This window comes from Erythranthe guttata, chromosome 14 (assembly GCF_056151865.1).
Source record: "Erythranthe guttata isolate IM_541 chromosome 14, IM_541, whole genome shotgun sequence".
NCBI classification, from domain to species: Eukaryota; Viridiplantae; Streptophyta; class Magnoliopsida; order Lamiales; family Phrymaceae; genus Erythranthe; species Erythranthe guttata.
Window position 1 is genome coordinate 16,311 of NC_142546.1, and position 23,664 is coordinate 39,974.

The 23,664-nt window shown below is 35.6% G+C and overlaps 6 protein-coding genes across 7 annotated transcripts; 3 read left to right on the top strand and 3 right to left on the bottom strand.

The window, feature by feature from the left end:
* Nucleotides 1–1,280: 1,280 nt before the first annotated feature.
* Nucleotides 1,281–3,085, top strand: LOC105960403 (rRNA-processing protein fcf2). The gene is made up of 5 exons (XM_012984574.2): nt 1,281–1,645; nt 1,737–1,797; nt 2,434–2,511; nt 2,597–2,712; nt 2,838–3,085. The coding sequence occupies exons 1-5, from the start codon at nt 1,422–1,424 to the stop codon at nt 2,947–2,949; spliced, it is 591 nt and encodes a 196-aa protein (XP_012840028.1). The 5' UTR covers nt 1,281–1,421; the 3' UTR covers nt 2,950–3,085.
* Nucleotides 3,086–3,252: 167 nt separating this feature from the next.
* On the bottom strand, nt 3,253–6,302 carry PDK (pyruvate dehydrogenase kinase). The gene is made up of 6 exons (XM_012984537.2): nt 5,838–6,302; nt 4,912–5,170; nt 4,601–4,781; nt 4,333–4,480; nt 4,014–4,227; nt 3,253–3,618 (listed from the first exon to the last, which is right to left on the bottom strand). Exons 1-6 carry the CDS (start codon nt 6,072–6,074, stop codon nt 3,560–3,562), a joined length of 1,098 nt encoding a protein of 365 aa, XP_012839991.1. The 5' UTR covers nt 6,075–6,302; the 3' UTR covers nt 3,253–3,559.
* A 495-nt stretch (nt 6,303–6,797) lies between these two features.
* LOC105960385 (Nucleotide-sugar transporter family protein) lies at nt 6,798–10,786 on the bottom strand. Its single transcript, XM_012984549.2, has 10 exons — nt 10,188–10,786; nt 9,778–9,980; nt 9,537–9,644; nt 9,131–9,162; nt 8,962–9,012; nt 8,277–8,338; nt 7,894–8,155; nt 7,503–7,771; nt 7,332–7,423; nt 6,798–7,245 (listed from the first exon to the last, which is right to left on the bottom strand). The coding sequence occupies exons 2-10, from the start codon at nt 9,859–9,861 to the stop codon at nt 7,108–7,110; spliced, it is 1,098 nt and encodes a 365-aa protein (XP_012840003.1). The 5' UTR covers nt 9,862–9,980; nt 10,188–10,786; the 3' UTR covers nt 6,798–7,107.
* A 506-nt stretch (nt 10,787–11,292) lies between these two features.
* Nucleotides 11,293–13,386, top strand: LOC105962066 (putative receptor-like protein kinase At5g18500). The gene is made up of 4 exons (XM_012986343.2): nt 11,293–12,262; nt 12,341–12,445; nt 12,570–12,692; nt 12,771–13,386. The coding sequence occupies exons 1-4, from the start codon at nt 11,709–11,711 to the stop codon at nt 13,291–13,293; spliced, it is 1,305 nt and encodes a 434-aa protein (XP_012841797.1). The 5' UTR covers nt 11,293–11,708; the 3' UTR covers nt 13,294–13,386.
* LOC105960394 (Protein kinase superfamily protein) lies at nt 13,331–16,779 on the bottom strand. 2 transcript variants are annotated; one of them, XM_088814574.1, is made up of 8 exons: nt 16,473–16,779; nt 15,807–15,923; nt 15,195–15,445; nt 14,912–15,038; nt 14,382–14,655; nt 14,135–14,267; nt 13,852–13,938; nt 13,331–13,760 (listed from the first exon to the last, which is right to left on the bottom strand). In XM_088814574.1, the coding sequence occupies exons 2-8, from the start codon at nt 15,886–15,888 to the stop codon at nt 13,626–13,628; spliced, it is 1,089 nt and encodes a 362-aa protein (XP_088670700.1). In that variant the 5' UTR covers nt 15,889–15,923; nt 16,473–16,779; the 3' UTR covers nt 13,331–13,625. The 2 variants fall into 2 exon arrangements, with proteins under 2 accessions (XP_088670700.1, XP_012840016.1); XM_012984562.2 differs by having other exon boundaries at nt 16,401–16,660.
* Nucleotides 16,780–17,828: 1,049 nt separating this feature from the next.
* On the top strand, nt 17,829–23,444 carry LOC105960367 (squamosa promoter-binding-like protein 1). Its single transcript, XM_012984526.2, has 11 exons — nt 17,829–18,769; nt 19,047–19,228; nt 19,925–20,058; nt 20,134–20,547; nt 20,691–20,765; nt 20,858–20,965; nt 21,410–21,527; nt 21,619–21,760; nt 21,882–22,026; nt 22,130–22,684; nt 22,788–23,444. Exons 1-11 carry the CDS (start codon nt 18,264–18,266, stop codon nt 23,220–23,222), a joined length of 2,814 nt encoding a protein of 937 aa, XP_012839980.1. The 5' UTR covers nt 17,829–18,263; the 3' UTR covers nt 23,223–23,444.
* Nucleotides 23,445–23,664: the final 220 nt, after the last annotated feature.

Consider the following 23,664-nt stretch of genomic DNA (forward strand, 5'->3'; position numbering starts at 1 on the left):
TTTGTATTATTAATAAAAAATATTAATTCTAATAAATATAAATACGCTTATTTTTAATTAATTTGTATATGTCATGAATTCTAGAAGGTGTGGATGACCACCATTATTCAACACCATCAAGCACCATCACTCCCACCATTATCACACAATAATATCTATTGATGATCCCATTATAGCCTTATAACCCATGACCTTTGAGAGGTCTTCTAGTGTTATGTATATTTTTATGATGCAATTACTTTATGATGGTATTCAAAATACTTGACATGCATCATATGGATGCAATTACCGCATATCTATATGGATCATAAAATTAATGAAGAATTGATAATGCGTTGTGCATATAATCAGAGGTCTCATGAGTTAAACTCTACGAATGATCCATTTACATATTCAAGAATATGTTTATTGTCACCTTAGTGAATACCTTATTTACAAAAGGAATAATCAAATAAATATATTTCCATTATCATTTGAGGCGGCTTAAATTTTGTGGAGACTCATTTATCTCATATCGAAATCAGGGGGAGCGTGATCAGCAATGGCAACAATGTACTCTTTTTCCTTCGTCCAAGTTTTCGTCCCATAGGGTTTTTTCTTGGCAAGGTTTTAACGAGGCAGTGTTACGCTCTTAAGATTTAAATGAATATGTATTATTTTATCCTTCGTTTAGGTTTTGTCCCATTGGGTTTTCCTAACAAGGTTTTTAACGAGGCATACTTCATATATGGTGGACATCCAAGGGGGAGTGTTATGAATTCTAGAAGGTGTGGATGACCACCATTATTCACCACCATCAAGCACCATTATCACACCATAATACCTATTGATGATCTCATTATGGCCTTGTAACTCATGACCTTTGAGAGGTCTTCTAGTGCTATATATATAGAGCACTATGTAGTGTATTTTAACACTTGAAGAGATGAAATAACATATTACATATTCTCTCTATTTTATTCTCTTCTTCTTCTTCTATATTCTTTATTAGTTTTTCAACAGTATATTTTTATTATTTCATTTATTGACCAAAAAAAAAATGACATTCGATGAAACCGGTTGCAACAAAACAAATTTAATAGATGTTAATTAACTGAAAAAGAGTGATAAATAACTGCGGAACATGTAGGCCCATTGTTAATAGGCTAATTTAATTTCTGCAAATCCGGCCCATTAAGTTTGTTTACAATAAAAATTACATTGTTAATAGGCTAATTTAATTTATGCAGATCCGGCCCATTAAGTTTGTTTACAATAAAACTTATCGATAATTCCAAAAAACACAGCCCTAGACCACTTTTTGCTCTAAAACCTCTCTTCCCTCTCCGACAGTTCACCACCGTCCGCCGCCGCGCCGGTTTAGGAAGACAAATCTAAGTTTCTCATATTTTAGCACAAAACATCTCGAATTTAATTTCAGAATGTCTGGAAACAAGGCAGTGATAGGGCTTTCGTGGCAACCTAAACTTGATTTATTTTCTTCCGCCAAAAATGAAAAATCCTCCAATGAAGCTGAAGCTGAAGCCGTTTCCCTTTACAAGTGCAATTCTCAGCTGGTCGACGGACTTTTTCTTCCTCCTAAAGACCCCAAAATGCTTAACAAATTGTTGAAGAAACAAGTGAAGGATACTGCTGGAAAAAATTGGTATAATTGCTTATTTTCTTGATTCCTTTATTGTATTTGGCCAGAAAGTTTTGATTTTTAAATACGCCAGTTGGTTTTGTATTTGTGATAGGTTTGATATGCCTGCACCAACTATCACTCCGGAGTTGAAAAAAGATCTCCAGCTACTGAAGGTGCTGTTAATTATGTGATGTTTCCACAATTTTTGCTTTTGGTACAATAATACAAATATAATTTGGAAAAAATGATTTTGCTTCATATCGTTGTGTCTTTGATTGAGCCATTGGCCACATTCCCTAAAATGTTAATCCATGTACAGATTGCATAATCAGAGTGGATCGTGAACTTCAACCAATTCACATGTATATCCATATTAATTACCGTGTTTTCCTTCAAGTAAGACATTACGTTGGCAGAATCGGTTGGATCTTCTCATATAGATAGTTATATTTTATTCAACAATGCACCAAAATAATATTTTTTCAAATTTCTTTTGAACAATTTGGTTGTATCAAGCTTTTGGATTTTATGATCCAGTCTAAATGTTGATTAGGAGCATGAGTCTGTATCCAGATTTCAGTTGATAGTTAATTATCAGCCCGTATTTAACTCATTGTGCATGTCTAAAGTGCATCCAAAACCAAAAGGGACCTAATTGTATAGTGCCTTAATACATTGATATATATGGTTGTTCCATGAGAAGAAAGGGGTGTTTGTTTGTTTGTTTGTTTGTTTGTTTGTTTGTTCTATTGCAATTTACTTATAATGATATTTGTTGATTAAAAGTGGAAGATGGTTATTTGTTACAGTTGAGGACCGTGATAGATCCAAAAAGGCACTATAAGAAGGGTGATTCTAGATCAAAAACTCTTCCCAAATACTTCCAGGTAAGTGTGTATACCGTGATATCATTGTCTATTTTCATGTTGCTTGGGGGGTAAACGATTAAGTCATTTCATAATACATTATTAGGTGGGTACTGTTATAGAGTCGGCATCTGAATTCTTCACTGGTAGACTTACTAAGAAGGAGAGAAAAGCAACCCTTGCTGATGAGCTGCTTTCTGATGGTCATCTTCGTGAATATAGGTATGCAGAGTTCTTGCTAGATACTTGAATAATATTATTTATGTTAACTTTTGATAGAGTAAAGAGAAATTACGCTGCAACTACATTTTCACTTGTAAAATTTGTTATATTCCAATTTTATTTAGGAAACGCAAGGTTAGAGAGATTGAACAAGTAAACCGGCCGGCTGGGGTGGACAAGTGGAAGAGGAACAAGTCAAAGAAGCATAAAATGTCAGGAAAGAAAACAAGGCGTTGATATAACCAGATTTTGAAAAAGTGAATTAGTTATCTTTCAATATTCTCTTTTAGACTTCTTCTTTACATTGTATCTGTGATGTAAAAAGGACTTGGTTTTCTCAACAACCATTTTATCCAAGTATTGATGTTATATAGCTTCTGTATACCAAGTATATTTCCATTAGTTATAAAACGAGGTTTAATGTCCATCCAATATTCAACCCACAAAGGTTGAATTTTGCCAATACACAAAACTAAGTATCTTAAAAACTTGTATTCACTGCAAGGAAAAGCATTCCTTTGTGTCCAGTTCACAGTGCTATTGGATAATGATCATATCATTGCATTTAATCTGTCCCATGAAAATATATAGCCATTTGTATAATCAAATCCAAGTTCAACATATACAGAAGAAAAAAAAAATAGTTTGATAAATGCACCCGAGGTACTTCTTGAAGAGGTTTACTTCTTTGCCCCTTATAACAATATGCATAACAACTAACAACAACAATTTTCACAAAATGATTAATGATGTTTAACAGTGACACGCCCACAATCATGATCAACTTCTTCCGTTGTCGACCAATTGTAGAGATTCATGTATTCACACTAGTTAGCCAGATCAGCACTCAAGGCAGAGGTTCCTCAGAATCTCCCAACCGGGACAAATGAAGGTAAGCATCCGTCCCTGTAAGGAAAAAAAAAATCAAACTTCTAAAGAAGAAAGATCAAATGCAACCACAATCACATTTGATTGTTTTTCCATTGAAGGAGGACGAACAAACAAATATGCATTTTGATGCTTTTGAAGTTGTATCTTTTCCAAACAGTGCTCTACTAGCATCAGTGTGGAGTAAAATCAGCACCTACTTTAATATTATGTATGTTAGCAAATGCTCTTTAGACTAAATGCTAAAACTTTATGACTCAAATGTTCAGCAGCAAATTCATTACAAACGAATTAGAGCGGTGTAGAAGAAAATGGCCATTGTGGTGGATAATAATACTTTCATTATCAAAACCACATTTATTAAGTATGACCTAGCAAATTCATATCACTAACAAACAATAAAAACAACATACCATATCCTTCCATGGAAATAATCTGGAGATCTCCGCCAAAGTACTTGGCATACAAACGGCTAATGGGAAGACCATATCCATAACCTGCCATAGTTGTTGCTGTCTCAAGATCAATTTCAGGTTGCTCATCTAAAGGGTTCTTTGCAGTACTGTAGAGATATGTAAAAATTTTGGGGAGACCGCTTCTCGGTATTCCACCTCCTTCATCAGAGACCTGGAGAACACATATGCAACCAATTAGCATACATAGTTGGACAATTCAAAAAAAAAAATTAAACAAAAAAAAATGCATGGAGAATAGTGAATTCTTAATCCCTGCCTTGATGGTGACATCCTCCAGTCCATCAGCAACTATTATGCGGATAGGAGGCGCAACCTTGTCCGAATCCATAAACCGCTCTTGAACAGCACGCAGCGAATTCTTCACCAACTCAAAGACCATCAAATGCAAGTGCGTAGGCACATACCTGCGGTAAAAGCATATAAGGAAACAGTAAATAGAAGGCACACCTAAATATGTAAATGGAATGTAAGGGAGTCAAAAACAAGAACTAACATGGCAAAAATCAATAGATTGAGTAACTTACGGGAATGTGAAATTAGGGTCTCCATAGATATTAATGTCTGGTGAACTACCATATTCTCGCAAGCAAATGGAACGGGCATCCTCACTAGCACTTCTTGCAACCTCTACTGGAGACATTTTTGTATGTATGTAGCCTACACAATCTGGAGGTGGATTTGGATCGTGCAAGGCCACGTGCTGCCCTGAGTTCGCCATAGTTTTGGATTAAAATAAGAAAACAGTTTAGCATCATATCTTTCTGCTGATAACAGAAGTCGTTGCCAGAATTGTGAGATTAAACAGGACACGACACGAGCAGGGGAAGGGACTAACCAATGAGCATGCGGATCCCAATTCTAGACATATAAAATCGATCTAGAAACTGATGGATTTCATCCAAGTCGTTGTAATCCATTTTAGGATTGAGATCTTTCTTCAACTGCTGCACTCCCAAAGCCATTGTAGGGACCACATTGTTGTGCCTGACTTTAATCATCTTAATCATTTGCGTAAACTCAAACTCGTCATTTTTATCCTTAATATCTGGAAATGATCTAAGGTCACGGAAAGAATCCAAGTACCAATCTCTTACCTAATAAAAAATGGAAATTGAAAAAGTAGCAAGCATTAATTATTCAGAGCATTTTGCCATTTAATTATTAAATGGGTATGAATGATGGCATAGACAAACATTGACCAAGTTTTTAATCTCTTATTACAGATCATGAACAAAGCAATGATAAACAAACATTGGATTACAATTAGCCACAGGTATCATGACACTGTAGATACCATTAGCTTAGTGTACAAAGTATGAAACCAAAAGCCTTATTAGACAAGTGCTTAAACAGGAATCATGAAGAGCAAATCTTAGTAAGAAGAGATATGCGTGCAAACTGAGCATGGAGATGAAGAATAAATGGCAATCAGAGCATAATAATAATATAGTAATGAAAAGACCCACAGGCAGAAGAGAATCTTCTCATCCATGATCTAACTATATAACTAACTGAAACGAAATCCATATTAAACAATTGCTATTAAAAAATTAAAAAAAACATTTAAATAGTCAGATACTCACATGGTATGGTACTGGCAGTCTATACTTTTCTGAAAACATAAATAAGGGAGAGGGGGAAAGCATGCTTAGAATAAATAACAAAAGCATATATATGCCCCCATCCACCACCATAGGAATAGTTTAATTAGAGATTCCTAATCAGGCATTAAAATGTAAGAATAATTGGGGAGGAGGAGACCTTCAAAACGGCGGGTTTATTGGAGAGGCCATAGGGAAGCGAATCGAGCTCAATAGCACGGCGGGCGATCCGAACAGGGAGCTCCTTATGGAGGAACTGAGCAGAAATGAGAAGGTTCCTGGGTGTGGGTCGGGACCCGAATTCCATCATGTAGAGGAGGCTGACACCAGTTTGTTTCATGGCACCCCATTTCTGCACTTCCTCCATTACCCCTTTCGCTATTTTATTGGCGGCCATGCTTTGAAAATTGAAGCCAATCGTCGAAGAAAAGATGCAGGAGGTGGGGGGCGGCGTTCACGAGGGTAAAATCAAACTGGAATCTGTGAGTGCGAGTGTGTGTGTCATATATGTATGCTTTATTCGAACGAGATGGGTCATCAATGGGTATGTATGTATGTATGTATGTTTGAGAGAGAGAGAGAGAGAGAGAAGAAAGGGTATGGTGGATATGTAGTGATGATGATTGGTGAAGACTTGGGTCGACCCGCCCGAAATCGGTCTCTGCATCGGCCCGTTGGTTGTTGGGTCAATGGATCTTTGACTTGATTAGAATAATGGAAATCTGTTATGTCCCACGACTGACTGCGGCAACCGTCTAAAGAGCAAAACGGACTTGGTTGATGGGCCCAATTTCATTATTAAACTATGCTGGAAAATGATTATAAGGCCCAATTGAATTATCACCCCACAAACAAATTATTTATTTTTTCGCACAAAATGGAATCAAGCCAATTTATGTTTTATGTCTTAGGTTAATTATATTATTACAGTTTATTCAACATTGAAAATTACTTTTACGGTCGAAAGCTCGATCGAAGAAAAAAGGAAGTTGCATTGAAAATGTGAAAAGTGATTTACACCTCTGAACTTGCTTACAGCAGAATTCACTTACGCAACTATTTTAGCACATGGCTGCAGCTCATTGGCTATCGGAACTAATAATAAAACAAAAAGAAACGCTGACAAAAGGAACAACCACCGTTTGATCTCTTGATTGAGCAGCTGAGCTGGCAACAGTTAATACCGTTACAATTACAAAAGAATAGACAAAATCTGAGATGGTATGTCCGGTGAGTAGTATCAGAGTGTTGTAGCATGTGAAGGTAGAAGAAAAATAACAAGGAATACGAGCAAACACACGGCACAAGAGAATATTGTTGGTTCCATTTGTTCTACTGTACATTGTAGCGGCATTTACATATACATGGTTTCATTTGCCTACAAAGGTGTATGTATGTATGTATGTGTTTATGCATTGGCAGGAGTAGTACTAGTTTGGTGGTGGGAGCTGTGTGCGACCAATATGAGACAACCTGGACGACAAAGCTGCCTCTTCATCATCACTACCACTGCTGCTATCATCATCGGGTCTGTACACATCAGATGACTTCTTTTCTAACTTCCACTCCTGTCAATTGATATTGGGATTAGTCAGTAAATGTATTTTCTAATACCAAAACTCCATATATACACATCTACTACACAGCTTTCTACCTTACTAATCCTCTCAGGAATACTTTCAGGACTCTGCGGTGCACCAACTTCTTTCACCTTCAAATAGTTGTACAATACTACCCCGCTAAGTGCTGCACCATTTTGTTAACACTTGTTCAGGTTAACTTGTTGTCTCCAATTTAAACGTCATAAAACAAATATGATCATTACCAATCGCATAGCCTATAATGTTTAGGCCTGTTATCATAGATTCTGGAAATATCACTGTTGAAAGGGCTATCAGTATCCAATCTTTCAGAACTCCAGCTACTCTAACAGTCACTGCCCCTGTTCTACCGATTACCAAGAAAATCGACAAGTTTAACAACAGTGCACAAAATGCATTTGAAAAGAATATCCACATATTTAACCGAATTTCAGACACTTCCAATTCAGCAGGCTTCTCCAGAAAATACCAAGGGACCATTAAAAATACCAAACTGCATATATACAACAAGAAACAAACCCCTTCAGTTTAAAAAAAAACTTTATGAGTTTTTGGGCAGAATTGCATCTTCCTCTAGACAGAAATGCAAAATAAAGAGATTATATTTTATCGTACCTGCACGGAGCAATGTAGTATAAACTTGTGATGGGATTTAATGTTAACCCCTTCTTTTGTATAAGGACTTGAGTTAATACCAGTCTCAGAGCTTCTGCAAATATACCAGTAACTTGGTAAACTGTGCCAATCACATTGAAATTAATTTCCCCATATGACGAAACAACAACTCCAATGCTGACCAGCACCATGTTCAAAAACACGTCCCATCTTAGTTTATCCGTACCACACAGAACAGCCACAAAAAATGTTGCTACTGGCACTGCAAATAATTCATTTTGAAATTAAAAAGAAAAAAAAACAAAAAAGGTTAGGTGGTGCTGAATTAGGTTTGCAGGACATTGTTCTAACATTATACAATTGATGCTAGTAGTGTCACATACTCAGGGCTTTAAGCATCTGAATGAAAGCCACAGATATGTGCAAGTATGCGGTGTTACCAAACCTGTGACGAAATAAACTCTCATTATTGCTATAAATTTGAGGAACAGTGCATTTGAGATCATTTATGACAATAGAATACATCATATCTAAGAGTAGGAATTTCAGCAATCTTGAAAGATGAATAAACCTAGAGCAACACCTGGTGTAAGAAACCAGTACGCTAACAAAATGTTTTCACTAATGTATAAACAAATATAAATTTATTTTTCACATTCTTCTTTCAAAATACATTTCTTCCAACACCTTTTGATATAATTTGACTGCTACGTTTCTCCCAATACATTTTTCCCAACAAAATGTTGGCAAGAATGTTGTTGTGCTATGTCACATGGAAACCCAAAATGCAGGGAGAACGCATCTTATTTTCTTTCCATGTCAGTTTGTTATCCCCGTATGGATACCAAGCCCTATTAGTAAGACTATTAGCACTAATAACAATTAATGCACAATATTTTTCTGCTTTTTCTTTATTCTTAATGTTAGGCGATGCAAGGCACAGGAATAGGCATCTCTGAATTCTCTTCATTACACTCTAATAATTATTCATGTACATTTTCTCCAGTTGTAATATACTATGGGTCAATTTAGTTTACAAGAATATCAATGTCACAGTTGAGATCTTACCAAAGACTAGATGCAAAGAAGGCACTTATAGGGATCACACAAGTGGTATATCTGCAATAACATATATATACATATATAAATGAAACCAAGAAGAAAATGATTGTAATAGGAATAGGATGAATACAGAAGAAAGAAACCCGGTAAGTTTAAACTGAAACAAGTCTCTTACATGCCGAATGTCATTTTAACTGGAGAAACAACCTGCATAAAACTTTATCATCAGCTTTAGTAGAGCCACTGTAAATTTAAATCTAAAAACAGATATTCTGAAGAGAGTTGCACATATTCTCGCTGCTGGAAAGTTTCCACCACTATCCACAACAATCAGTTTCAAAGAACATATACTAACATAGGCCATGACTTGTCTAAGTTTATGATGGTCGGTTGAAAAAGTTGCACAAATAAAATTAGCGTGTACGATCTTTATCACACAAAATTTCATTTATTGCTTCCCTTTCATAGGAACCCTAACAGATATCACAACAATTGATTAATTAACCAACATAAACAAGGCTAAGACAATAAAAGTTAAGACTATGTGGCTCAAATGCTTGTTCTTTCACCAGAATCTTTACCTTGAAAACACGAATAAGGAAAAATGCTACTGCACCGGAAAATCCCATATGTATCATTGTAAGTGTTATAGGAAACGGAAAATTGAAGTATTTCGGAGAAAGAACCCACTGCAAACAAATACAAAATAATAAATAAAAATCAGTTTTAGGCAAAAATGATAAAATCAGTAAGGAAACAACACATTGCAAGTATATATTAAATGGATACATACGAAACATAAAAACGGAAAAAGTGGATTACCTTGTTGTATAAAATAACACCAGATGAAAGTATGATGTAGATTAGAAGGTAAAGATATGTAAGAAACAAGGATGTATTTATCATCTTCAGAGACAAATCGTGAGGAGTGCTCTCGCTGATTATGGCTGAAAATGTTGAGACCTAAATAAAGATCTGGAACAATTTGAATCTGCTTCTTCTATACATGTAAAGTCACAGCTTCGCTGCAAAGTGCATGATTGGAAGTATGTGAATAACAGTGAGTCAGTGAGTGAAGCATAACATTAAAAAGCAAAGAAGAAAACATAGTCACATATATTGATAGACCAGGCAATGCTGCTGGACAGACAAGCTCTGAAAAATGGCAAAAATGGAAATCTAGGTAAAAAGCACAAATTATTTATTATTCCAACTGGGTTTTGAGTTTGTACCGATAGGAATTCAAAGTAGATGGAACTGGAACAGAAACACACAGCCCGAAATTAATCAATCGTGCATCCAATCCATATAATAAACAGTTTAACCAAGAAGGGAGAAGGGGGAAGGGGGAAGGGGTTAGATTTGAGAAAATTGGAGATGTTGTTGATATGCAGTGCAGTGCAGTGCCAGTGAGTAATTAATTAACAGTAAGTACCAAAACTAATTAATTATTCTTCTGTTGGCATTTCGGGACCCACTTAAACTTACTTAGAAAGAAGACTGAAGATTTATTCAATTTTTTGTTCATTATTATCAACATAAATCGATCGAATTTGATAAGGATTACCCAGTTTCATGATTCATATGTTGGGTCCAAAAAAATTATCTAATGTATGTATATGTATTGAAAAAATATTGCCATCCACAATTTATGTCTAACGTAGAAATATCCAAAATAAACCCAGCTAATCAACAACTTGTAGACATAGAAATGGACATGCACCATCATAACATATATTATTATAGCAAAATTGATTTGTCAGATGGGTCGGTTTTTAGGCCGGCCTCAGTCCATGGGACATGTATATTAATAAATAAATAACTAGTGTATTAGTATTCGTAATTTGTTGTATATTTTGTGCTTTGTTGGATGAAGATGAAAATGATATATATAGATAGATTGGTATGGCGATGAACAGAAAATTGTACCAAACAGAAACTAGAATTCTTGTTAGCTATTATTTGTCTTGTCTCACACTAGCTAACTCAAATAGACTCAGTTGCATCCATATCCATTTATATGATCTATATATAAATATAAATTTAAAATTATTTATGGAAGATAATACATTAATAGTTGTTTGTTATTAATAGAATAGATGGGGATGAACGAAATCTATGATAGCTCCAAGTAATAATTAATTAAGTACCTAGTTGTCAATCTCAAATGGGGAAGTTTGTTTGTTGTCAAGTCTGTTCATTATATTATAGTAATTTATATTTGACCTTTCACTAAATTGCATTTAATTAATTATGCATTGGCCATCATCCACAGTACTTGAATTTGTGATTCTCTTCATTTATTTATTCTTTGACTAATTACATTATGTTGTTTCTAAATAACAAATATGAATATGATGATTATGTGACAAGTAGATAAACAGTCACAGTCAAATTGAGGAACTTATTTCGTGATAGATTGATTGTACAAGACCAAAGCAACGGCAAACTTTGTAGTTTGTATTGTATTGTATTGAGCAAGAGCAGAGGTGTATGTAATTGGAAGAAAGGCATCACCTACCTACCACTGATATATGATCGATAAATTAGCTGTGGCAGCAGCACTGTATATGATTTTTGCAAGACGAGTTGGAATTCCGTGGAGGCTTAGTTTAGCACCAGCTGATAACTACTTTTCTGTTTCCCACAGCTAAACTTTGTCGTGTATTAAATAGAGGGTTGCTTTTTCATTCCTTATTACCACGCACAAGAATTATCTGACGATCGAGTATTTTAGGCATTGACCAATTATAATGGGTATGAAAAGTCACGTGCTTCATCTCAAGGTGTGGGTTTTGGTGGCAATCATTCTTGGAATTTTGATACTTGTTGTTCTTTGGCTGCTATGGTGTTCTGTTGCACTCAAGATCAAATCCAGGAAAAGGGTGGATCGCATTACCCAGATTCGTGATGTTTATTCGAGAGAAATAAGAGTAGTAGACCACAATTCATCAATTGTTGACAATGATGTGGAGTTGCACTTGCAGGGAAAGAAAGATTGGGATGAATTAGTTTTGGTAGATTCCAAGGATATTCAATCAGCAGCTTGTCTCGAAAAAAAGGGTGGTTCATCGGCGGCATTTAATAACAATAAGCCCTATCTGAGTTCAGCAGCTTCACCTCTACCAGGTCTTACTGAGCTGTCACAGCTTGATTGGGGACATTGGTTTACTCTGAGGGATCTTCAAACTGCAACCAACAACTTCTCAAAGGATAATGTTATTGGAGAGGGCGGCTATGGAATTGTTTATCGTGGCCAACTCGTAAATGGTACAACTGTGGCTGTTAAAAGGCTCCTAAATAACTTGTAAGCTAACTATGACGATGATAATTAAATTGAGTTATTTTTTGTTATTGTAACTCTGTTTTTATTTATGTAATGCAGAGGACAGGCAGGCAAGGAATTTAGAGTGGAAGTAGAGGCTATTGGTCATGTGCGGCATAAAAACTTGGTTCGACTTCTGGGCTATTGTATTGAAGGCACCCACAGGTAACGAGCATGTAAAACACATTCATTGATTCCTCATGTAGATATATATGTATATATATAAGGCCGTTCAGTAGGTGGACTTGATGATGATGATGATGATGATGATGGATAAGATGAAATTCAGGGTGTTGGTGTATGAGTATGTAAACAATGGAAATCTGGAGCAATGGCTCCATGGAGGAGATCAAATTCAAATGTTCCTAACATGGGAGGGCCGTATGAAGATTCTGCTTGGAACTGCCAAGGCGTGAGTATCTGATTTTATCAACTGTATATATGTTTGATCTTACTGTAGAATGAAATTAGTGGCGGTTGTCATGTGTAGGCTTGCATATCTGCACGATGCAATAGAGCCAAAAGTCGTGCATAGAGATATAAAGACAAGCAACATACTAGTTGACAGAGATTTCAATGCAAAGATTTCTGATTTTGGACTAGCGAAATTGATGGGTGCTGGAGAGAGTCATATTATAACAAGAGTAATGGGAACATTTGGATATGTAGCTCCAGAATATGCAAGCAGTGGCATCCTCAATGAGAAGACTGACGTTTATAGCTTCGGTGTTGTCCTTTTGGAAGCTATAACCGCCCGGGGTCCAGTTGATGACAATACTGGAAATCTGGTTGAGTGGGTAAAGATGATGGTTGCAGCAAAACGGTGTGACCAATTGTTGGACGCAAATATGGAGATGAGGCCATCCACATCTTCCCTTAAAAGAGCTCTTTTGACAGCACTAAGGTGCGTCGACCCAAACTCTCAACAGAGACCTACTATGAACCAAGTTGTCCGAATGCTCGACTCTCATGAATATCCATTCATACCAAGACAGCCTCGTACAAGACACTGATTATACAGTAATAACATTGTAACAAATATACAACTAGTAATGTACAATGTTTCATCCAATATTCCTCACAATCAATTCAAAGTACTTTTACAAGAATCAACAAAACAACCAGGTCCACAAAAGAATGCTATTTGTAATCTACATTCAATAGTTCTTTTTACTTTGTTCCCCTACACTTGAAACAGGTCTTGATAAACTTATCAACAGCTCAAGATTTGGTAGGCATTCAAAACTCTCAATACCATCAAAAGATAAACAATAATAATAATAATAATAATAGTAATAAATAACAGCCACTTTCGTCTTGTAGCACTGATAACAAGTTTATTGTTTCAATAGTTTGGTGTTTCAGTAGTAGGAGGTCCAGATCGAGTATTCAAGAGAGGCTGGAGAGCTTTTACTACAATGCTCATGTTTGGCCTAAAATCAGCTTCATATTGCACACACAACGCAGCAACTGCAGCCATCTGTTTTTACCAATCAATAATCCATTAGTTGTCCGAACACAAATTCAGTTTATTAAATGTTTTGAACCGCACAAGCACACTCAGTAATTACCTTTGCAACAGCCTTAGGAGGGTATTCTCCATTCAGTCTACCATCCACGCACTGCTTTACCTTGTCTTCGCTTAACTTTGGTGTTGCCTGATTCAATTTTGCCCATTAATCAATCAGTCATGTGCAAATTACAATATATATATATATATATATATATATATATATATATATATATATATATATATATATATATATATATATATATATATATATATATATATATATATATATATATGCCCTTGCTTGATGGATGAAATAATGTAATAGGAAAATGGCATAATACCCATGTTACAAGACTCTGCTGTCCCCTAGGCAGTGTATGATCAACTGGTTTACGGCCCGTCAATAGTTCTAAGAGTACCACACCAAAGCTGTATACATCGCTCTTTGAACTTAGTTGCCCAGTCATTGCATATCTACCCCCACCAGAACCAAACAATTCATCAGACACATTATTCAATCCAATTACCAATATATATATATATATATATCAAAAGTTGCATTTATTCATCTCTAAAAACTGCACGTACTCTGGGGCATGATAACCGAAAGTTCCAAGAACACGAGTGGAATGAAGACGAGCTGCCATGTCAGGGGCTTGATTTGACAAATCAAAATCGGCAATCATAGCAACATCATCATCAAAAAGTAAAACATTGCTCGACTTTATGTCACGGTGAATAATATGAGGCTGTGACTTCTCGTGCAAGTACTCCAGTCCCTTTGCAGCCCCAACAGCTATTTTTACTCTCTGGGCCCACGATAGAACTGGACCAGGTTGTGCACCTTTCACACCTTTTCTGCCTATATGAACACCTCAAATTAGTTTTTGAGTTTAAAAGGGAATATTTGAATCGAGACAATCAACAAGAAACCAGAATGATGGATGGAAGATAAGAAAAATCCAATAAATATACATCATCTTAAATCTCCACAACACAGACTGTTTACATGCAGCCACACAAGCATACAATTATGTCAAAAGATGTAGTGTGTATAGTGTACTGGAGGCTAGAAAGCGGGATGGTTTTCACAGTAATTAAGAGTAACTAACACTAACCATGAAGAATGTCATGTAGGGACCCGTTTGGAGCATACTCATAAGCCAGGACCCGAAGACCACCATCTACACAATAACCGAGTAGCTCAACCACATTTTCATGTTTCAGTCTTGATACCATAGAGACCTGCAAATACATATATATATTGATGGAAACTTATAACACAGATATATATATATATATATATATATATATATATATATATATATATATATATATATATATATATATATATATATATCAACTGTTAAATGGAGCTAAATCAACTGTTATGACCCAAACCTGTGCTAAAAATTCTTGGTGTGGTTGCTTGCTAGAATCCAACTTTTTAATTGCAGCAGCCTGTCCGGTTTTGAGGACGCCATGGTACACTCTTCCATAGGATCCCTCACCAATCAAACACTTTGAACCAAAATTATCTGTAATGTCCTTCAACTCGTCTACTGAAATTGCAGGTACAGCAATTGGCTGCATTGCAACAGCCTGTTTCTCCTTTTGTGCTGTTTCTGCTGCATAATTGCCTGCAGGGTTGCCTAGAGAAATATCTCTGCTAAGTTCAACTATCCATAGTGTTTAAGCAAGAAACAGAGTCATAGAAGAAGCATAGGGGCTCATAAATGGAAACACAATCGTAATTAACCACTTAAAAACCAAATTTAAAGAATAAGCACGGGCTATCACTGAGTACTCGCCGTAGCAAATATGGAAGACTAACTTTATTTTCTTCTCTACCTCATCAATGTTGAAAAGTTAGTGTTCTAAAGCAATAAATCAACTGATCATGGGAAAATCTAACTCATATATTTGCAAGAATATACAAAGAAAGAAAAAGATATTTCGTATCCAATCAACTGATGATGAAGTAAATAGTTATAAATCTGAGAGAAACCTCACCTGCATAGTTGGTTGTCATGTATGGTCCATTACCAGCAGCCTTGTGCATGTCATCATCCTCACAACAACCAAAGCAACTCATGATATGGTATCTTAGGAATGTGTGAAGTGGAAAAGCTGTCACAAGACAATCATAACGAGATATTAGTTATCTGCAGTGGACAACTCAATGTACAGAAAATAGAAAAACACAATAAGAAATGTCCAAGACCCTGAAAGGAATTTGATCAAGAACACAAGTTTCAGTTTACATTATAACTTGTTAAAATAAGTCCAACAATGTATTGAAGACATAACTAACAGGAAATGTATTTATCATGATTCTACTAATTCAGCTTATTACTGAGTTATGAAAAATGAAGAAATCAAGCTGATGAAGAAATCAAGCCAAGTTAACACACACAGCAATTGGATTACAATAAAAAAAAATGTTATTAATTTCACAAATTCCAGGTCAAAATCATATTGTATTTGGGCACAAAATACAAAATATAAATCTCACATAGTAGAGGACAAGAGCAAAGTAGATGAGAGAATTGAGGAGGAGGAGAAAGGGCAGGGTGAAAAGAAAAGAGTTCAATTAATAACAATTACCTTGGGATGAGAGGACATAAAAATGACCCAGAAGAAGATCGAAAAGAATTGATGAATAAAAAAAAGTCAGACCTAAATCTGAGAAACGCCTCCTCCAATTGTAGTAACTGTTGTTGAAGATGGTTGGAAAACAAACCAGAAAGTGATGAGATTATCTTCTATATTTATTTATTTATTTTGACGACTGGTTGCGTTGCAACTAAAAAAGAGAAGAGAAGACTTATTAGACTTGATAATAATAATATTAAGAAGAGAGCAGCAAAACGCGTAATTAGATTAGTACTATTAATACTACTAGTTTTCAATTTGAGCTGTCTCTGTCTTTTGACTATTCTGCAGCTGTACAACAAAGAAACGAATCCTTCCTTGCTTCCGACTACAATAACACTATTAATATTATTATTAAATATAAATATTTAAAATATTGTGTTGTAAATAAATATTGAATTACAGAATGCTTGGTCTATTAATATTAATATTTTATGGCCAAATAAATACTCCATGTGGACTTTGTTCATATTTGAATAGACTACAAAAATTGGTGGGCTATATATGTTTTGTATGAATATACTCACAACTCGAGGATTAATTTACTTTATTTTCACATGGGTGTTAGTTACACCTATTCCTTTACTACAATTTACAACCAATATTTTTGCAATTAATTTTATATACATCAATTAATTAATTCTCATGGTTTCTATAACATATATAGTTCATTTGTCGGACTCGGTCTCATTATATCTTTTTTTATTGTATTAAAGAAAATCAAAATTTATTAAGGAGTATAAAATAAATAGAAATTCCGTTTTCTATTATTGATGTTAAACAAAGTTTTATGGATTGAGTTTGGGCCATACTACTTTTATTTTTATTATTATTATTATTATTATTATTAATAATAATAATAATAATAATACTGTAATAATAATACTGTAATAATAATTTAGATGGAAGCTTAAAATAACAAGTTGATTGAAGCCTGGAACTTGCTGGCTTATGGAATTTAATTAATCCTCTCTGTCCCAATCCCAAATCCCAATCATTCATTTCGCCTATCTATTTAAAATAAATAAACAAATATATTAAATGAATTTCAGTAGTATGATACAAAGGCCCATTTAGAAACGTTGTGGGCCGGGCCGTCCAACTTCGCGAAATAGGTTTTCTGGTTTCTAAATACTTGATGATCCACTTGTTAATGAAACAAAACTTGAATTTGGACTCATTCACGTACTTGTATTTTTACTGATTTGAATTAGTTTTTTATTTTTATTTGCAAAGGATTAAAATTTCTTTAAATGTTCATATAGCATTTTTCACAAGGAAATTTTAAATTTTAGTTAGTCTTGTCGTAATTCCTATGACTTCTTTTTTATTTTAAATATTTGTTTAGCATTTAATTTCACAAAGAAAATTAATTCAGTCATATCATATATATGTATAAGTAATTAGTATTTTTTCAACAATTAAAATATATTAGTATGGTAAATCAAATTTGAGCCCAGTTTAAACTAAAAGGTCCAAAATAAAATAATTTAATCAAGTTTGAGCCTGATATAATATATTAATTATTGAAAACACAAAAATTTTCCCCAAATTAATGCTCATCAACAATTTATAAATTTTAATTGCCCAAAATTATCTCCACTAAATCGCCGGCGATCCTTCGGTCTGACCTCACAAGTCCACCTTAAACTGTCAGTCACTCGTAGTCCGTTTCAGTCCAATCAGTCCTTTCTACAAAATTGCTATATGGAGGGATTCTTCGATTTTTGCTGTAATCCGATTTTAAATTTTTCTGGTAGATGAGTAAAGTTTTTATGGATTTTTCATTCTTTTATTGTTGAATTTGGGGTTAGAATGGAGAAGAAATTGGGTGGAAAGAGGGATAATCCAAACGGTCAGGTGGAGTCGGATTCGAAGGCGAGTGCAGGATGGGATAGAAAAGATTGGACATGGGATGGTCATTTGTTCAAGGCTGTGAAAAATGGGGATTCAAATGGTATAATCTCATCAGGTTCAGATGAAGTGTTGTTGGGAGACGAGAGGGAATTGGATGAACATAGAAAGTGTGCTGATGTAAATGTACATGTTAATGAAGAGGCTGGTGGATCAATTAATCTGAATCTTGGTGAACAAGTTTTTCCTCTCATGGTTGATAAAGTGGAAGAGAGGACCAGGAAGAAGACCAAGGTTTCTGGCACACCATCACCCAGCAATGCTGTTTGTCTAGTTGAGGATTGTAAAGTTGATTTGAGTAATGTGAGCGAATATCACCGCCGCCATAAAGTTTGTGATGTGCATTCTAAGTCTACCAGTGCTTTAGTCGGGAACGCTGTGCAGAGGTTTTGTCAACAATGTAGCAGGTTGATTTTTATTTTATTTACATGTTCTTTTCCAAGATTGTTAGGTTTACCCTTGATCCCCCCTTTCAATGAGACTAGTTGTAGGATATGCATTTGTTACCCTGGTTGTCTTTATGCATCATCACACATGTTTCTTTTACCTTCCATGCCCACTACTTTGGACCATGCACCTCGGAAATTAGCTGCTAGTTGGCAATTCTTGAGTAAAAACTGATAAACAAATTAGTAGAATACTTTAATTTCTCAAGATGGATATAATTTATATGTTCTTGTACAGGTTCCATGTCCTTGTGGAGTTTGATGAAGGGAAGAGGAGTTGTCGCAGGCGTCTAGCAGATCATAATAAAAGGCGGCGTAGAACGCATGTAGAGGATGCAGTTAGTCCAACCTCCACCAATGATGTGCAGGGTAGTAATTATTCGTTAACCACTTTGCTCAACATACTCTCCAACATACAAGGTAAATGAAAGATTTTTACGTTCCAGCTCTTTGATCTTAGCTGCAATACATACGTAGTGAAAGGCAATTCAGTATACAATGACTTAATCTCAGATTCTCAACATATCATTTTTAGCCTTTTGCATTGCATGCTTATCTTAGTTGGTTAGTTGTGTTCGTACAATTAGTGAAAATGTACAGTGGTTCCATCACCTGGACAAAGAGCCAGAAAAATCTGATAGTCAAGTGTATGCTATTTATTTTCACATAGGAAATTTTACATGTTTAATCTAAAGGAATATCTGGATCATTGGAAGCGCAATTGTACTAATCATGTTTAGTAGGACTGCATACAAAAGCAAGGTTCTGGGGAAACGTAAGCAACTGGTCCAAACATTTGGTGTTGGGGAAACACAAGCCATTGGTCCAAATATTTTTAACAAAAAAATGAATTAGGCTAATAAGACAGTAGAGGGGTGACAAATGAATTTAGGGATGTTGATAGTTCAGAAAATTGACTGAATCAGCGAACTGTATTAGTAACATAATGTATTAGTAGGGTAAGCGATTTTCATCTTTGCAAAGTTATGTTTTTCGTACGGTTTACCGAACTATACCGGATTCTTAATTAATTGGGTTTCATCTTAGTTACGGTCTCACTTTTGTGTTTTGTCAGCCTGTTTTTGGATCACTTCATTTACTTATAATTATTTGCAGCCAGTAGCTCAGATCAAGCAAGGGATGGGGATCTGCTATCTAATATCATAAGAGAACTTGCAAGTCTCGCTGGTTCAACCAATCCTGCAGGACTACTGCAGAATGAAGGGACATCAATGGGGACTGCTGTAAAGGTGATAATAACCTAAGCATTAAAGCCTAAATCTATAATGTTTTCTTTTGTTCTTTTCTGATCGTATTTCTTTCAGGAATCTACTATCCTTGCTGGACCCGGTGTGAGCATACCTTCATCTATTTTTACACAGCAGAGTACATTGACAGATAATGCTCAAGGTGGATTTACGCACAATGCATCTGCTCCACAAAAAAATCCTTTACTTTTTCCGAAAGAATCAAGCAACTTAACCAAGGAAAACGCTTCAGATACTGCAGTAGGGAGGGTGAAACTGAACAATTTTGACTTAAATAATGTTTATGATGCTTCTCAAGATTGCATGGAGGATCTGCATGATAATCTTGCTCCTGAAAAGGTTGGGAATGCTTCTACTGCTGTCCCATTAGGGTTATGTAGAGATTCTCAACGGTTTAGCAGAGCACATAACCGTGAGAATTTGGTTTCCTCGCCGAGCCAGTCACCATCTTCAACCAGTGGAAAGATACAGGTCTGAACCTTATTTTTCATGCAACTCATTAACTTACTTCCTCTTAAAAAAAAAAATCTTATTTTGAGATACCAGTTATCCAAATCTGTATTGACAGCCTGCCCTGTTTATATTGTTGTAAGAAATTTGCATTTGATATGCAGATTTGTACAGATCGAATTGATTTCAAACTTTTTGGGAAAGATCCAAGTCATATCCCCCTTGTCATGCGAAAACAGGTTCTCTTCCCAGCTTTCCAGATTAAAAAATTCCTTGTTGCCTTAACACATTTCCAGTTTGGAAATTTGATTTTTGTCCAATTTTATTTCAGATTCTTGATTGGCTATCCATTCGCCCTACTGACATGGAAAGCTACATCAAGCCTGGTTGCATCATACTGACGGTATATATATGCATGGATAAGAATGCTTGGGAGGAGGTAAGTTTTGCTCTTAAGTAGGATATGTAATTGACTTCCACTATATCCATTACAAGCTTCCGCTATGAGGAAGATGTTCTGGCTATCGCTTTTTAATGAATATGTTGTATCTTTTAGTTAAATGAAAGATGATATATATATAGTAATATAGTAATTGGAAATCTATACACTGATCTTGATATATTGTTTGGATTATGTAAATCATGTTGATGTTAGTGGAATAGGGCCTTTTGGGAAGGAGACATTTGCTTTGAGGGAAGAATACCCCAAACAGATTTTTGTTCCTGGAGAATGAAAACACTCGTGGAAGGGGGAAAATAAAAAGAAAAAACAAGTGCAGCCTTAGTTTCATTTAACAATTAGTGGACCATTACAAACTTATTGCTGCTAGTTCTCTTCAGTTTGAATTTGGTTGCAAAATCTTATAATCATTGTTGCTTGCAGCTGCACTGCAATTTAAATCGCACTTTGAAAAGGCTTCTGGATTCATCTAATGATTCATTTTGGAGAACAGGATGGATCTATACTCGAGTACGGCATCATGCTACATTTGTATATGATGGTACATCTAAATTTTGCACTCAATAGTTTGTTTTAACTGCTCATCCAGTTTTTAACATCTCAACTGACTGACAGTTTTTGCTGCGCTGCAGGTCAGGTTGTTCTAGACACACCCTTACCTCTGAAAAATCATCAACGTTGTAGAATATCAAGCATAACACCAGTTGCTGTTTCTCTATCCAAACCTGCCCATTTTGTAGTGAAAGGCTTCAATTTGTCTCGGTCTACTTCAAGGTATTTCTTGCTTTTGATACACAATTGGCTTTGGAGTTGGTTATTTGAATTTGCTCTTTTACTTATTTTTGCATTAAAGCTAGGAGGACAGTTGGCTATAACTTTATTGTGGTTCTCACAGGTTACTATGTGCACTAAACGGGGAGTACCTAGTTGAGGAAAATTGTGCTGATTTGAGGAGAGAAGCAGATTCGGATGAAGAGATCCATCAGTCACTTAGTTTCTCTTGTGACATGCCTAATACTGTTGGAAGGGGATTTATAGAGGTGATGTTGTTTACCATTGGTTTGTTGCCTAATCAAATTAGATCTTGCTGTTTGTGAAATTGTCATCATAAGTTGATTCACTCACGACAAAATATGATTATAGGTAGAAGAGCATGGTGTGAGCAGCAGCAGCTTCTTTCCGTTCATTGTTGCAGAGGAGGATGTGTGCTCTGAAATTTGTACAGTAGAGAAGATAGTTGGAGCGAGTGAAGCTTTGGAGTTTGTACATGAAATGGGATGGCTTCTCCACAGGAAGAGTTTGATGTTCAGGTTAGGTGGAAGCAGCAAAGACGTGGATCGATTCCCTTTGAAACGGTTCAGATGGCTTATTGAGTTTGCCATGGAGCATGAGTGGTGTGCTGTAGTGAAGAAGCTTCTAAGTATTATGTTTGATGGTAGTGTAGATGCGGGGAAGCACAGTTCAATTGAAGTTGCATTAATGGATATAGGGCTTCTTCACCAAGCGGTTGGGAAGAAAAAAAGCAGGTCAATGGTAAAATTTCTATTAGAACACAAAGAGAAGTTAATAGTTGAAGAGGGGGGTTATTTGTTTAGGCCTGACAGGGTGGGACCCGGTGGATTGACACCTCTTCATGTGGCAGCCAGTCTAGATAGTTGTGAGGATGTATTGGATGCATTAACTGAAGATCCGCTATCGGTATAGCATCTGTTCTGTTACTTTTTTTCTTTCTTTCTTTCTTTATATATAATGAATGATGCATATGCATAAAATGGATGTTTAAGCTGTTGATTTGGTTCAGATGGGAATAGAAGCATGGAAGAATGCTAGAGATAGTACGGGACTGACACCACACGACTATGCATGCTTGCGTGGACATTATTCGTACATAGATCTAGTTGAGAGGAAAAAAGCACAAGGAAGAAAGGAAGAATATGTTGTGGTGGACATTCCGGCTGCTGCTGGTAAATTGGAGGAGAAGAAAGTAAAATGCATGGAAACGGAGAAGAAGTACAACTACAACTACTGCAGGGAATGTGAGAAGCAGAAAATAATAATAAGAAAAGGATACGGCAACGCATCATCATCAGTCAGAATTTACAGACCTGCTATGTTGAGTATGGTAGCAATAGCAGCAGTATGCGTTTGCGCTGCTTTGCTCTTCAAAAGCTCACCTCATGTTATGTTTTCCCTCCGCCCCTTCTCCTGGGAACATCTCAAATTTGGCTCTCAGTAGTAACAATTTATACTTACCATACATACATACATACATACAGACCTACATATATATCTCTTCATTTTTTGGTTATCTACTTAACCCTCCCTAATAAATAATATTAGTATAATAGGCGATTGACCCTTTTATTTTCTTTGTGTGTGACATTAAATACATATAGTTTTTTTTAGAGAGAAAAATACATATAGTTTTCTATCTTTGGATACAAAACAAACTTAAAAATAGTGAGCCTTGTACATTATCTTCTCTTCTTCTGTGTAGTATTGTATTATCTTTAGCAGTAGGGTATATTAATTTGTGGATAATTGGAGTCTTTTTGTTTGATAAATAAAAACTAAAAAGGGGGATAATTACACTTTTGGTCCCTCATGTTTGGCCCGATTTCACTTTTGGTCCCTCTTGTTCCAAAGTGAAAAAGTTCACTTCCATGTTTCCATTTTAA